We start from the raw sequence: 16,074 nt of genomic DNA on the forward strand, positions 1-16,074 counted from the left end.
CTGTCTACAGTGAGTTAGACCAATCAGAACGCGTAACTGTCTACAGTGACTTAGACCAATCAGAACGCGTAACTGTCTACAGTGACTTAGACCAATCAGAACGCGTAACTGTCTACAGTGACTTAGACCAATCAGAACGCGTAACTGTCTACAGTCACTGTAGACTTTGCACTAGACTCGTTGTCTGCTGCGAATTCCCCAAATGTGGGAATCTCGACTGCATAATTTCTGGTAGTGGGGGACTGCGTTCGCGCTCTCCCCTGTATTCATGTGAAAAAAAAAAGTTAATTTCCAGCTGAGATCATTACTGCTCCATGGATGGTATGTTACCATGTACTTTTTAACTGTGGGACAGTGCCTATACACTGACATTATTGCTTATAGCAAGTAGTGTTATGTTATACAAATATACTGAATGTACAAAGTATTAGGAACATCTTCCTGATACTGAGTTGCAGCCCATTTTGCACAATCCACATCTCAATTATCCCAAAGCTTCAAAATCCTTCACTAACTCGTCTGCTTCTCTTTATCTACAGCTCCTCCTTTGTGATTGGTAGAGATTTAATAAGGATAATCAATAAGGGATAGTGGCTTCACCTCATGCTGTAGGCCTACTTCATGGAAAGGGTAAGTGGGTTTAATATTTTGTGCATTCAGTGTATATGCTATATGCTGTATATTTAATTGCAGGATAACCCCATTAATGACAGTGACCTTGAAGAATATACAGACTTATCCTTACAAAATATCACCTTAGTATTTGGACTTAATTGCTATTGGGACTTATAGTGTGTTTGTTGTGCTCAATAGTAAGTTTCTCTTCCTTTTAGATTTGTGTATCTGCTATATCACTATAGCAGTGGTGGACTCAGGCTGTTTGAAGGGCAGGGGTGAAAAAATAAAAAGGGCACCTACTGCACGACATGGGGCCCCACCAGCGCGCAAAAAGCTATGATGCATCATGTATGATGAAATAGTCTTCATCCTTGATTAAGATTAACATTATGTTATTAGGCGATCCAGATTATAACCACACCTCTATGATAAAAACACACAGGGAACTATAACTACATCTTAGAAGGTTACTTTACAACTTGAATATAGTCTATTATCGTGCAAAAAAATATCATGCCACAGAAAAGCATTAAGTAATAATGCTAAAATATTATAAATTATATAATTATAAATGCTATAATAGTAAAATACAATATCAAACCAAATAAAACGGACTTTGCTTTACATCTTAGTAATGCATGTAGTATATAAGCTTAATGATATTGTGACGGTACGTTGGTGTAAATATTGTGTGTCCAGTTAATTGCGGGCACCGTCCCGCAGACGTGCATGTGTCTGAATGACCCCTCTGTGTCTGGCGTGTACAACTCATACTTACCTGGCAGGGGAGATACCATGATCAAGAAGGTGGTTCACCCAGGGCGAGGCTCAGCCATTGCACTCCGGTTGTGCTGACCCCTGCGAATTCCCCAAATGTGGGAATCTCGACTGCATAATTTCTGGTAGTGGGGGACTGCGTTCGCGCTCTCCCCTGATTTCATGTGAAAGAAAAACATAAAATGTTTAGCTGGATTGATCTAGTCTAATGGGATATAGTGTAATTACTGTATTTAGCGTTTTAATGCCCTGTTGAAGTTTTAGGGGTTCCTACAGTCAAAACACAGGGCAAATGTAATGTTTATATAGTATGTTATGATGATGCCAGAGAAAGAACTGTTGTTGAACAAAATCATTATATGATACACAATAAGACAGCCATGCTTAGCCTACAGCAAATAGAAGCAAACACGTTGAATGTACAAAATACAAGGGACATCTTCCTGATACTGAGTTGCAGCCTGCTTCTCTTTCTCCTCCTTTGTGATTGGTATATTTAATAAGGGGAATCAATAAGGGATAATGGCTTTTACCGAGATTCACCTCATCAATGCAATTCATGAAAAGACTAAGTGTCCCTCATATTTTGTATGTTCAGTGTACATGCTATAATGTTTATTTTTTATAATGACATTCTGGTACATACTGTATGTCAATGGATCGCAAACACAAATCTCTTCTGTCATGTGCTCACCACTTGGGGGAGCCATTCACCACTTACTGTCAAGCTTACCACAGTTAAGGTTTTGTATGTTCAGTCACAAGGCTTTGGCTACATACAGTTTGTATTCAACTACACATTCAAATCATAATCTGTCATACATAATTAAAACGTTTTATTTCCTAAAGGGATATTCCACAAAACACTGATGGCTGTTTCCATGGAAAAGGTGTGTAGCTTTGTGGCATTTGACAATTACAGTTATAATTTCTAAAAAGGTCAAGGGCTCAAGTAAAAAAGTTTTTTACTTGCCAGGTAGTCAGAGGCATGTTCAAAATCACAGGAATATTAGCACATTTTCAAATTAATTTAAGGGACTACTTTCCTTTGTTTGAACAGACAGGAGGAAAACCAGTTGGCATAGGGTGTGTGTGTGTGTGTGTGTGTGTGTGTCTTTGAACTGTGTGTACATTCGCATCGGTGTTGGCTGACTCTTGTTTTACTCACTCTTTTGCCAGGAACAATCTTACATAATCCTTTCCTGTCCCCCATTGTAGACTCAGAGTTTATTCTCACGACCATCCCTTTCTAATATAGGACACAACTCAAGTTGATTCCAAAAACTTTATTTGTAAAAAGGAAATATACAAGGAATTGCAGTCACAGTCTGCAACAAAGCAGTATACAAAACTACACTACACAAATAATTGTAGGTTTTTCTTAATATGTAAATGCGATAAGATATAATTGTGTTTAATGTCGATACAACCTTAGTGAGGTGTGATATTCTTAAATTTCCTGTACATCTTTTCTAATGTTTCATTCTGGAAATTAAAGGTTGGTTGTAGTTCAGATTAGATGTCTTGCTATGATTTTATTGACTTGAATGATTCTGCAATTCAATGTTACATGTTGCTTTTTCACATTTATGATCATTCACATAAAAACACGTACTGTATATTTGACCTAGGGATGTAGCTCAGTGGAAGAGTGGATGCTTTGCTTGTAGTAGGTCCTGTTTGTCAATCCTTACTGTAACTGGAAGGTCACAGTTTAATTTCCAGTAACAGCCAGTGTGTCCATCCCTGCCGGGTTGTCCTTGAGCAAGACCCTGAAGCAGCCGCCCCTGACCTCTGACCCCTCTGGTGAAATGTGCTATTGTATGCATGTCTCAGAGGAATAATATGAGCAAACAAAAATTCCTTAGTACATTGTGTGTACTTTCTTTTAACAATATATCAATAACGTTGCACTGAAGTTAAGGCAAGGGAGGTTTCTTTATTCATCTGAGTAATTATTTCGAATAAAGCCTTAGTGACGTATCTTCCAGGATGTTCGGCTGGCTGCTGTAGTAATTGTTTTTTACTTCCTCCCTTCTGTGGTACTCTTTTCCCTGGTCCTTACATCTCCTGGCTTTTTTCAGGCTTAGTCACCCCCATCCACCCTCTCCCCTCGTTCTCGCGTTCAATCCCTTCCGCATATTTCCGATAAATCCCCCACCCAACCTCCACGGTCCACCTCACCTCTCTATCCTCCATCTCTGTCTACGTCTCTCCCCCCTCTCCCATCTCACACCCAGACCTTTCCCTTCCCGTTGCCCTCCGCTCCCTCTCGGCCGCCGCAGCAGCCGGTGCCCAGGCCGCGGTGCTGGGTGGCGGGCAGGTTCTTGTAGACGGCCCGGCTGTACGGGATGAAGCAGAGGCCCAGCTGGAGGTTCCGAGCCAGGCGGCAATAGGCAGCCAGCGCCAGGACCAGTAGAGGGGTGACCAGGAGGAAGCCCACCACCAGCAGAGCCACGCAGCCCCCGTCAGTCAGCAGGTCTGAGCAGAAGGGGGACGTCCCATGGGGGCGAACCTGGGGAGACGAGAGGAGAGAGGCAGCAGATGGGTTGATATGGCAGCATGATGGCCTAGCAGTTAGTGAGGTCATTCCCCAACCAGAGTGAAGAGGTTGGGGAAGAGAGTTTTGTTATACTCTGTTGATTCCTGAGGGAGAAATTCTCTTTTCGCTTGTCCCTTCCACAGGGAGGTCAGAGGTCAGGCTCAGCTACAGAACAGGATTCAGAATCTTGTTCCAGGACACTACTCACTACATAGCCCTGCTGTGACAGTTGTGTTGGAAAATTATGCAATACTAATGCAGGATAGAAACAGTGGGGTACTTGTATTAATATGCACCCACATTTTTCATGACTAGCAAGCACTTTTATATTGGATACGGATGTACAGATTGGGCAACATTATGTATTACTTTCAGTATTTTGGGGATTTTTATATATGGAACATCATCCATTTAAATGATTGTGTGAACTGCAGGGAAGAACAGATGATAAGGACAGGCGGTGATGTGCTCTGTGTGGAATGTGTATCTGAGGTGAGGACAGATAGCAGTTGGTAGTCTGAGATACACACACATGCACTGAAGCACTACCCTACTCAAGCCTGTTCATGACAAAAAAACAGGAACACGCTAACAACAGTTGTGAAACATCAGCATCTCTGTATCCTGTGCATAAAACGGTGTTGACGAGTAATAGGCTATTGCCTTTGCAACTGTTGCTGAGCAACAGCATAGGGAAAGGAGGTGAAAGGGTTTTGTTAGAATGGGAGAGGAATGGAAAGACACCGGGGCTGAATCATCCTTATCTCCCTAAGAGGTAGGAACAGTACATTAGAGTGGAGGGGGAAGAGGAGGAGGAGGGGAGGTGCAAGGAGCGAAAAGGTTTGCGGGAGTGAGAGAGGAGTATTTATTGTAGTAGAAGGCGTAATTGCGAGCTGCAAAGTCAAAAATTCATGTATTTTCTTTTTTTTTCAATAGTTTGCAGGGTTCCCACACGGGTCTGAAAATGAATGGAAATAGAATTTGGTCATTTGCAGGTCTTGATAAGTTTGAAAATTGCACAAAAGTTTGGAATAGTATAGAAAAATATTGTTAATATTTGTTTATTTGTGAATAATAATCGGCATCTATAGAGGGTTTATAGTGTAGTTAGTAGGGACAAGACAACTATTTGCGTAAATCACACTGAAACACCAAATTCTTCAAATCAAGAAATGAAGGTGTGGAAAAAGTGTAGAATTTAGAAGCTGAATCTGTGTAGGAACCCAGAGTTTGGCCAGAAAGTAATACCAGGTAGAGAGGGGAGGCAAAACATTTAGTGGAGAGAGAGTGAGAGAGAGAGATGGTTTTAACTACACAGGGGAGGAAAAAAGGCAAGGGAGGGTGAAGGGGGGCAGGGTGGGTAGGAGTTGTAACAGATAAGCCTCACCCAAGTATGCCCATGTTTGTTTTTACTTGGTGAGGCCTCCTTTGTGGCTCCAGATCAGAGCCAACTTACAGCATACAGAGAAAGCCCTCTTACAGCATACTCCTTTTTACTCATGCATATGCTTGCGTTGGATGTGTTTTTGGACCACCATTACACATCGAATTCCCTCAAATGTCTTGTTCGTGTGACAATCTTAAAAATCTTAGAAGTGGAATCAAAGCGTCCTGCACAGCTCGAGGAACCCTCGATACTACCCTTCCTCTCTTTCTCCACTTTTTCTCAGCCCTTTTTTTTCCTTTCGATTTCTCCCCCTCTCTCCGTCCTCCCAGGTCCTGGTTAATCCCTCTCTAAGCTGGTGTCACATGAGGTCTAATTGGTGGGAGTGGGGGAGAACAGAGAGAATCCTGGTCTCTCTGGTCATTAAGAAGATGGTTGGTCTGCAGCCGTCAGTAGCTATTCAAAGTCTCTGAACCATGATGACTTATTGGGGGACTCCAGGATAAGGTTTACTGATTAATAGGTCAAGCAGGTTGTTTGTGTGTTGTTTTTATGCGTTCAGTGGCTCTCATCACATTATGCGCTTGTATGTCCACATTTCTTCTCTGTTATGTATGCCCAAGAACCCGTTAATCCCCAGCCAGTTACCAAGCTGTCTTTAAAGTTTTCATCTCTTGACATCAGGCTCCCTAGACTCCTGACCCATCGTCCACTCCACTTCACCCATCTCCTCGACATCTGAGGGAACCTCAGGCTTATCAGATTATAAAACCTCTTATCACAGACAGAGCCAAACCCCACCCTAAGCCCCAGGCAGAACTATTTCAAACACGTGGATGAAAGTTGTGAGATGAGGACTTGCAGGTCTTTCCTAAAGAGGTGGATGTAGCCGTCTCTCGGTCCCATTCATCTTTCGATTAGATGCAGCAAACGTGTGAATATTTGCTCTCACTAAGGCACACACTCACTCACTCTCTCTCACCAAAGAGCACACTCGTACAAATAGGTGAATAATGTGAATAGCACGGAGGAGGAATGCTGGCGTCTTGGAGAGATGCTTATTGAAAGTTGGGGTATACGAACATTATAGACCAAAGAAGAAAGAAAGAAAACAAAAAGACAAAGGCACTCTCTCAGAAAAAAAAAATCCAAAGCCTTTATTGTAATAGCTAATGCATAGTATCATATCAAAGAATTAAAAAGGCAATGTGTTGCTGCCCATACAGGCGTTCCTCAAGGTGCAAACACTGCACCCTGTTCTACTATCTTCAATGCTATGCTTTAGCCATTAAAATAAAGGGTCTTTAATGTTTTCTGAGAGTGCCTTGGACTTTGTCTTTTATTTTTCTTTGGTCTATAGGTGAATTATGTGTCTGATAATAGATTGGAGATGACAATGAGGAATTTTGCAGGAGGAAATTATACTCCGCTGAAATAATACATCCAGTCAACATATTTCTCCACAGGAAAGTTTGCGCCAAAAAGTATTTGCTCTTGCTCAATACATTCTCCCACAGGACAGATGGGAAGCCTAAAGCTGGGACGGCGATAGCATAAAGCCTAGAGAGATGGTCTTATGAAAGACCAGAAAGGTCATTGGTTCAAATCCCCAAAGAAGTGAATAAGAAATACTCTTTGTCCCAAGTGGTGCACTGGATGAGTATAAAGCAGGGCATTGCGGAAAAAGAGCATGCATGCTGGGCGAATGGAATAAAAGTTTAAAATATGGACACAGTGTCTCTTAAGTCTCACCCCCACCCACCTCATCCTCCCTCGTCCCTCCCCTCTTACTGTGGAGTGGCAGAGGAAGCCGAACACCACCATGACAATTGCCGGCGTCAGGATGGTCCCGAACACCAGTCCGGCCAGGCAGGCGTTGATGGCGGCGATCACCAGGTTCTGAGCCGTCACCAGCACCGAGCACGCCCAGCAGTCCAGGGACCCGCGCAGCTCCAGGGGGGCCTCGCTGCCCCCGCCCCCGCTCTCGGCCGCAGAGTACGGAGGAGGCACCACCACGCGTGAGGGTGTCTCTACCCCGCCGCTCATGGCAGCGGTGGAGGCCAGGGAGTTGGAATGGTGGAGGTGCTGGTGGTGGTTGGGGTGGTGGTGGTGGTGATGAGGGGGCAGTTCCTCCGACAGGTCCAAGGCCTGGTGGTGGGCTCCCTTCTCTAGAGTACCAGTCATACTCATAGTGAACTGTGGGCAGAGAAGGAGACATTGGGGGTGGAAGAGGAAGTAGAACGTTTAGCAAAATTAGTGACAGAATTCAGTGTGGCAGCACAGCTTTGCATGTTTGAAGTTTGAATGTCAATCAGCCCCATTTAGCATGTTTGGAGCGTGTATTCCTACATCTAAGTAGAGTGCATGTCTTAAGCAAGAGAACGGACGAGCGAACTGGATGAGGGGACTAGTCTGGTGCCATGGTTGCACAATACTTTTGAATATAATCATACTCCAGTCTTCAAAGGCCTTGTGGCTCTGGGTTCACTTAGAGGTTGGAGGTCTTATCTATACAAGCAGGAAGCCAGCCTCGTGTGATGCCCGTCTACGAGGTGATGATTATCAGAGAGCTGATTGGCCAGAAGGAAAGGGGCCCATAATTACTGTATGTAGATGTGTACCAGAGAGATGAAGGGTAAGTGGTATCAAAGCATGTGGGTGTTGCCTGCACGTGTATTTGTGTTTATGCATATTCTTGTGCCTGTGTGGTTCAGCCCCCACCATGGTTCTACTTTAGGATACAATATTTTTCTTCACTTTCATGTCCAGCAACCATGTTACAATACATGATAAAAACTTCATACTTACACCACAGGTTCCCCCTATAGAGTAGATGATCTGATTCGAGTTTTGGAACAGTTTGCTGCAAAAACTGCATATCAATGAGCCTCTTGTTTAAGTTACATTTTTTGTGCAAGATTGTCACAGATAATATGCAAAATTAAGGGCAAAAGTGGTAGAACATAGCAAACGTATCTCAGCGCTATATGAAATAGTTTGTTTCCATTTAACAAAAAGTCTGCCAAGGTTCATACACTTGTTATTCCGAGGCAAGCACCACCATGGAAGTTCTGCTCTGAGCCAAGCTCCATCAGTCTGCATTCACTAAATGCTACGACAGCTTTTAAGCGGTACACAGCTGTGTCAGGTACAGGATGTCTTCCCTTCCCCAGGGTCAAGAGACAAGTGTTGCCCCAGCCAGCCAGGGGACATCTCTGAACAATAGGGCCAGGTCAGCTGCTAAAAATGCCACAACAGTGGAAACACCCCAGTAAGGATGACACAATCAGCCCGTCAGTCTGCCCCGTTAGCCAGCAGGTCAGACAGACAGACAATGAGACAGTGGTTCATTTAGCCAATCCAACAACCAGTCATCCAGCCTCACTGGTCTCACTTTGCGAGACGGTGTCCCTGTTATTCAGAGACCATGTCTTTTAGCCCAACTCGCCACTCAATTAGGTAGTCCAGCCAGTAACATGACAGTAATCAGCCAGTAAGAGACCAGACAGCCAGAAAGGAGCACAGAACTGCCTTCCCCAACACTATCAATCTCTCTGTGCTAAAATACTCCCCTTGGGTGGGATGAACTACGGTTGGGTATTTATTGGGCGAACAAACATTTCACGGTGAAATGGAATGGATAAAAGCACTACACACTTCTTCATGTCACGTTCCTTCTTTACACACACACACACACACACACCTGAACATGAACTGACAGAGGAAGACATCCATTACGGTGCCGTCCTTGGTGCTTTAGTGTTGTTTATTTTCCACGTCTCTCTCCCATTGTTGTCTTAAGTGTTGTTTTAAGGTGGAAGGTGACGCAGGAACGGCTGGCAGGAAAGTCTGCGTGCGCGCGTGTCTGTGTGTAAGATGACTCATTGTGCCCCTTGCTGAAAATACATGTGGCCGCTCCACCCACTTTACTCGCTGTTCTTGTTATTCTTTGAATAGCATTTCTTTGAATAGCACGTCACGTCATTGTTTGTCCCAAACCTGGGAATTCTGGCTACTGGGTATATTGTGCAGTGACGTTAATGTAGCTACCATATGGTGACATGGAGTTGCACAACCACACCTCCTCCACTGGTTTTAAACTTTTGCTGTCATATGTGCTTACCATCAAGTACTGCTGAACACAAGATGCCTGTCTCGTCCCTGCAGCATTATCATGCTTGGATGCTGCAGGGAGAATTTCTATTGTTCTATTACTCTATTGTCTGGAACAAAGCAGCTGCATTAATTTATCCTGTGTTTCACAGAGGCTCATTTTAGTCATCGCTACTAGTTTACAATGAACAACAGTAAAGAAGAACTTTGAGCCGCTTTGAGCCGCAATCAGTTGAATGAAGACATTTTAGTGGTATGTAGTGGTATATTTAAATATGATTTAAAATGTGTCTAAACTATGCAGCTGCACTTCTACTCACATTGTGGTATGGGGCCTGGTTGACCTCTTGCTGTTCCTCCTCCAGATTGTAACTGCTTCTCCTCACTTTTGAACACACCAAGGAGCTTTAGTCCAGTCAATTTTCCAAGCAGATGTTCTCACCTCACACCTCAACAAACTCTCCTTAGTTTTCTCTTTATTCTATCCCCTTCAACCCACAGCTCCTCTCTCCTGGATCAGGGTCGGTCTCCCCCTCCTGTCGGTGTGTTTTTGAGGGGTTCCTTCCTACTGCCTTATCTATCAGTGGTGGTATGCTGGTATGCTGGCTTCCTGCAGCTCCGCTCTCCCGCTGCTTCTTCTCTCCACTATCCGGAGTTGTCAGTGGAGCTGATTAAGTCCCGGGTGTCTCTGGCTTTTTCCACGTGCAACAACAAGTCGCTATAGCAGCAGCACAAAGATGCTCTTTCCTCAGCTGCCGAAGACGACTCAAGTCGCAGAGGCTCTGGTCTTTCTCTTTAGAGGTCTTCTACACCTCCGTCTGTCTGTCTGTCCGTCTGTCCGTCTGCCTGACCCTCCTCCTTTTACCCCACTCCCCCCATTCGACGTGAGAGTGTGTAGTGCCGTCTCTCTTTCCCTCCCTCTTTCTCCCGCGCGCTCTCCATCCATCCTTCTCTCTCCACCCACTATGCTTAACTATGTTGAGCGTTATCACATCCCCCCTCCCTTTCTCCAGCAACTATGCTCAGTTAGCGCATGCATTCCACCTCCCATATCCAGGACATATAAGAACCCCCCCCCCCCTCACCCCCCCTTCCCTCCTCTCTCTGTCCCTGTGGCAGTGGGGGCTGGGTGTTGGGTGTTGGGGGTCAGAGTGAGGCAGCTTGCCTGATAAGTTGAGGTTCAGGAGAGCAGAGTATGATGGGGGAAGGGCAGCAAAGGCAGACTTGGTGTGTGTTTATTTAAAGAGCAGGAGAGAAGAGGTGGCATGGTGCTAAACGCATTATTCAGTGTTTCAAGGCTGCTTTTGATGTGTTTTGCTGGTGTTGTTTTTTACTGTAGTTTGTCATTGATGTGATGGTCATGCGTAAGCTTTTGAATGTTTTTAAAGGTGCTATGTGTGGCATTTCTTAAACATCAATTCATTATCCATTGTCTAATTAATTGTGATACCTTGGTATAATTACCATATACAAATGAGACCATGGTTTAGACGATTGGTAGCCTCTATCTCACACCAGTTAATGTTTCTCGAAATTAAAACTACATTTCCCATAAAACCCGTTGCTTCCTGTGACAGAGGATGTTGATACCTGTCCCCTCTTTCCCTGGCATCGCTCTGCATGCATTTGTTTTGAAGGGCAAGAAGAAATGAAAGCCGCAAATTTAGTTTTTCATTGGCCTTTCACTCCTTCTGCCATCTGCCAGAAACTCAGAGAGCTTTATCTCTGTTTGTGGTGGCAATGATTTATTATTGCTAAAATGCTACATGCAGCACCTTTAAATAGCAAATTGATTGAGTTGTTTAAGGAATTTTCTTTACTTACCCCCCTCCAGGAAGGTCAGAGGTCAGGGCCAGCTACAGAGCAGCACCTCTGGAGCTGGAAGGGTCTTTCTCAAGGACACCTCAGCAGGGCGGATGCTGGGTGACGAGACGTCTTGAACCCAGGTCCTCCACTTGAAGGACGCTCTCTCTAAACACTAGGCCACCTTGCTGCCCTCAAAACATGCTGTGTTTAAGGACTTGACAAACTAGAACCTTCATCCTTGATGGATGGAGGGCTGAACTTGAGTGTAGAGAAAGAGTGTAAGCAACTTATGTAGTGGCTTGCATGCCTTATATCAAACTTATATGGTTTGGAGGCAGTTGAATCGTGTCAGACTGTGTAGTTTTTGGGTGGAGATGGATGGTTCAGTCTTCATCTCAGCTGAGAGAAGTCAAGACCCGGGCTTGAATAAGATGAGCAACAGAGGGATTGACAGCAGTTGCATGATGTGGAGATGTAAGAGATTTTGTAAAGAGATGTCAATCTGTCCTGTTTATGTTTTATGATGAAATTAAAGCGCAACATCAGGACTCAGATAAAAACCGCCGCCGGAATATGGGATTAGAAAAGGAGGATGAAGTAAAAAGAACAAAGAGAGTAAGGAAGGGGGATAATCAGTTAAACGATAAGAAAAGATCAGAGCATAAGTTCAGTAATTACTCTTGTCTGATCCTGATTTTCTACCCTCTTTCCTCTGCTTTGAGCCAGCTGGGTTTATTTACTTTTAGCCCTTCTTTGGTCCCCTTGCTGTGCTTGTTTATTTTCTTAGCAGCCCCATGGGCATAGAAACCATAGAGGGATTTTTAAGTTCCCTTTCACTCCTACAACAAGATATAGACCCTAAATGATGAGTCATCTGGTACATGTAACAGCATGATGGGCTGCAGTGGCAGGATAGGGTGGACAAGTGAATGATATATTAGTATTTTAAATGTGTTCAGAACAGCCTGGTTGGATGATTTTTATCATTTCTATCTTAAATGTTTAGTCAGTGAATGAGTGAGTCAGTGAGTGTTGGGGTTTATGTTTACTGTCACTGTGTTATGCAATAAGAGTGGATAGGCAGAAGGAGAGGGCAGAGTGGTGGAGGTTTGAGTAAAAAAAGAATCAATTCAATTAGAAGTGTGGTAGGACTTTTAAAAAATATATATATGTTTTTGCTTGTTATCTAGGTTCATACACACACTCAAACACACAGAACTACTGATAGTTGAGGAGTAGAGGAATGGGAGCTTAATATGCAGCAACACAGATCTTTGGGCTTCATTAACAAGATACTGCAACACACACACTCTCATAAAAGTGGGACAGGTGCTAACTGCTGTCTGCTATTTATATATTTTTATTTGTTTTGATTCAGATGCTTTGCCAATAATGTTCATGAAACATTGATGCCAATAAGGCAAAATTGACTTGGGATTGAGAGAAAAAAAAAAAATGATGAACTAGCAGTGTTCTATGATTGCATTTACCAAACTGAGCAGTCAAGTCAGAAAAGGACCAAAGCAAGTATTTATAGCATTTCACAGTATTTATAGCATTAACTGGTGGAGTGGCATGAAGAAATTGCAATTCCACTAGATCCCCAGCAGTGTTTTGACACTGGCGAGCCAACATGCTGTTATGTCACTGCAGAGAGACTTGTGCGTAGTTCACGTGTTCCCCTAGGGAAACTTATCGTTACAGTTGGAATAGGTAAAACGTAATCTTTCCTCTCAAACTCGGCAAGAGCAGCGTAAACAAACTTCAAAGCTTTGTCCGTCATGATTATACCATGTGGTGAGTGGAGCGCTGAGGTATTATGTCTCTGTGGAGGGAACGGCCTCTTCCCCCCTCGTCATCACCTGACTGCGGCGGGGGGACGGACAGGCGGACTGAGGGTCTTCCTGTGTGGGCTGAAGCAGGATTTCCTCCGGCCCGTCCAGTAAAGCTCTGTCCCTCGCCCGGCCCCGCGGCTCCCATCTTGACCTCAGGTCATGGTGACCTGCCAACGCTCTGTCGTTCTGCTTGGCAGGACTGCAGGTCTTTACAGTCAGGCCCAGGGGCCAGGCTCACACAGCTGCTCTCAGACACGTTAAGAAGATACCTAACAACTTGTAGGAAGTTCTTAAGAAGGCTCTTAAGTGCGATTTGCCAATATTTTCTTAAGATTAGTCTCATTTCTTATCAACTTCTCTTGATTTCTTACGTACGAAAAAAAAGAAAATGTATTTTCTGTAAGAATGTGTTTGTGTTGGATTGCTTGATGCTGTCTGCTAACTACTGCAATATAACCTTTTGTTGGTTTGAAAATTTAAATCCACTTGTGCAACCTTTTAATAAGAAAATGTTAATATTTCAAATGCTATCTTATAGAAAACAATTTTGAACAGTTATTCAAGGTGGCTTTATTTGTGATGTACTTAAATAAGCAAGTATTTGAAAAGACTCAGACACTGGTTACTGCCTTTGGATTAAAGGACTATTAATTGTCTAATTTGCTAGCTGCTTTTCATGAATGGAGACATACACTAAGTAAAAAAAAAGCTAAGCTTAATAAAATGCTGAGTTTAAAATGTAAGATACAGTAAGTAAATGTACTAATACCTTTAAAATACCTAGGCTACTTGTCTAAAATGTGTGTTGAATTGAATTTAGGCTCAACTTTTCACTGCAACACCTAGAGGAACAAGAGGAAGTTTAAGTTGAGAAACAAGACTGTCTGTAGTGATGTCTGTGCTGTTCTGGTGTATCGTTAATGGACTAGATTTTACAAAGCCACGCCTCCAGGCATGTGCACTTGAAAATGTTTAACATCAGGGCAACATGGTGTCGTGCTTATGGACAAGAACAAATTTGATAACTTTGCTTTCAACAAGCCCATTAATCTGTACATTTTTTTTAGGAAGCAAAATAAGAAACTTAAGAATATACTTCAGAACAATTTTGATTAATATCACCTTTTCTTAAGTTCTTTTCTTAAGACTAAAGTTATGGAAAAATAGCACTTTAGAATATTTGTTTTCTTAAGAAGGTTTTGTGAATCTGGCTCCAGGATTGTAGTGGAGGTTAAACCTCCTAAATTCAGTCAACCTGCCTTTTAAAGCTGATATGAATCTTTGGTATAAATCCACAGCTCTAGTAAGACTGATGTAGGATATATGAAAACAGGATCTTTTCAACAATTAAAATGCTAAAAATAAACTTTTTTCTCTGTTATATATTGGTGGTTCTTCACCAGAGGATGTATTACCCACCTGTTAATTTCTCACTACATCCATGTTAGAAACATGTAGTAGATGAATTCCAGAACAGTGAACTCCTGGTGTTTGTTAGTGTAACAGTGCAGTATCCAACAGCAGCCAGTAGTGATTGTGTGTGACTGCATGAATATGAAGTGTGGCATTCCTGGAAAAAAAGCATCTCTTCCTGTATAAATAAAGGTTAAAAAGTGTTATTGGTCACCGACTCGGTGTTGAATTATCAGCAAGGAAACTGAAGTCTGGCCGGTCTCTCTACTGCTCCCTGCTATTTCCTGCTCCGCTATCTGTGAAGCTTTGCTGTTCGCTCGACCTCCTTCCTCAGTTTACCCTGGATGCTGTGTCCAAATGGAAACCTTTCTATCAACTCCGGCCTTATTTTTCTCACACGCATATCTAACAATAGTGAGCACGAGTTGAGGGCGTGAATGGGAGAGCAGCGCCAAACATACGCCACAGCCAAGCGATATGACCTGTTATTGTAGGAGGCCGGCGGAGCGTAGACGCATTTAAGGTACAACATGCAGAGGTTGATTCTAGCGTCCAGTCTCACATGTTTGGGGCCGGTGAGTAAGCTGCGAGCTTCCTGATATAAATGAGGTGAATGGCAGCTGAATGGCAGCTGGGCGGTGCAGTGAGAAGGGAAACTCCTTCAGCCAGGAGGCATGGGGTCAAACTACTGTTATCGCCCTGCTGAAGTGTCTTTGAGCAAGACACTGCTGCTCTGTAGCTGAGCCTGACCTTTGACCTCTGACTGGTGGAAAAGAACTTCTCCTTTGGGGATTAGTAGCAATAGTGAGGATTCAAAGTTCACCACTAGTGATGTATTGTTGAAGGCTGTGTGTGCAGCTTCTTTCAGTCCCAACTATTTCTATCAGGTTTAATTAGAACAGCTGTTTTAGGATGAAGCTGGGAGATGGGAATACATTTTAGGCCCTAAGCCACATACAGAGTAGAACAAGGTGATGGTAAGATATTAATATAAAGGAGCCTCTAAAGCTCACAGTTACAGTGTGAAGATGTTATGCTGCTGATTTACATATAGTGAGATGAAAGTTGATCACAGTTTGCCAGCTATGCTGCTGTGCAGTGCCCAGAATAACCTGCAGTTGAGAGAACTAATTAATACATCTGATGGTAATGGATACTTCATCCTTTAGAGAGTGTGTGATATCATCTTGAGACAGGGTTTTTTTTCTCCCCTTCTGAAAAAAACCCCCAAACCTTCGAAGCCCAAGCTGTTCAAAGCAGCAAGAGACAATAGTTTACTGCCACTAACAAAAAGATACAACAGCCGTGACTAAACCTCTTATTAATATTACATCTCTTGGATGTATTGGTCTTCAGAAATCTAGAGCTCTTGATACCACTGTATTGCAATTACATTCATGCAGTTATTGCTGAAACCAAATGCCTTTCACACTGGTCTTAACAAGTCATTTAGTCTATTACTGAGTGCAAAAGTCCAAATTTTCTTAAAATAAGTGAACAAATCTGCCAGTGGGGTTAGATCATTTCACTTGTTTCCAATGCAAGTCGACTTGTTTCAAGAGTTTTGTAGAATCAAGTGTCATTGT

The 16,074-nt window shown here is 43.2% G+C and overlaps 1 protein-coding gene and 1 non-coding gene across 2 annotated transcripts; one reads left to right on the plus strand and one right to left on the minus strand.

Annotated features, from left to right (window-relative positions):
* The first annotated feature begins 1,388 nt into the window (after positions 1–1,388).
* Positions 1,389–1,552, plus strand: LOC139930034 (U1 spliceosomal RNA). The gene has a single exon (XR_011785435.1). It is a non-coding gene; the product is annotated as a U1 spliceosomal RNA (small nuclear RNA).
* Positions 1,553–2,721: 1,169 nt separating this feature from the next.
* Positions 2,722–10,180, minus strand: tmem88b (transmembrane protein 88 b). The gene is made up of 3 exons (XM_071923112.2): positions 9,755–10,180; positions 7,113–7,517; positions 2,722–3,910 (listed from the first exon to the last, which is right to left on the minus strand). Exons 2-3 carry the CDS (start codon positions 7,509–7,511, stop codon positions 3,626–3,628), a joined length of 684 nt encoding a protein of 227 aa, XP_071779213.2. The 5' UTR covers positions 7,512–7,517; positions 9,755–10,180; the 3' UTR covers positions 2,722–3,625.
* Between the last annotated feature and the right edge of the window lie 5,894 nt (positions 10,181–16,074).

The sequence above is a fragment of the Centroberyx gerrardi genome, chromosome 23, assembly GCF_048128805.1.
Source record: "Centroberyx gerrardi isolate f3 chromosome 23, fCenGer3.hap1.cur.20231027, whole genome shotgun sequence".
Taxonomy (NCBI): Eukaryota; Metazoa; Chordata; class Actinopteri; order Beryciformes; family Berycidae; genus Centroberyx; species Centroberyx gerrardi.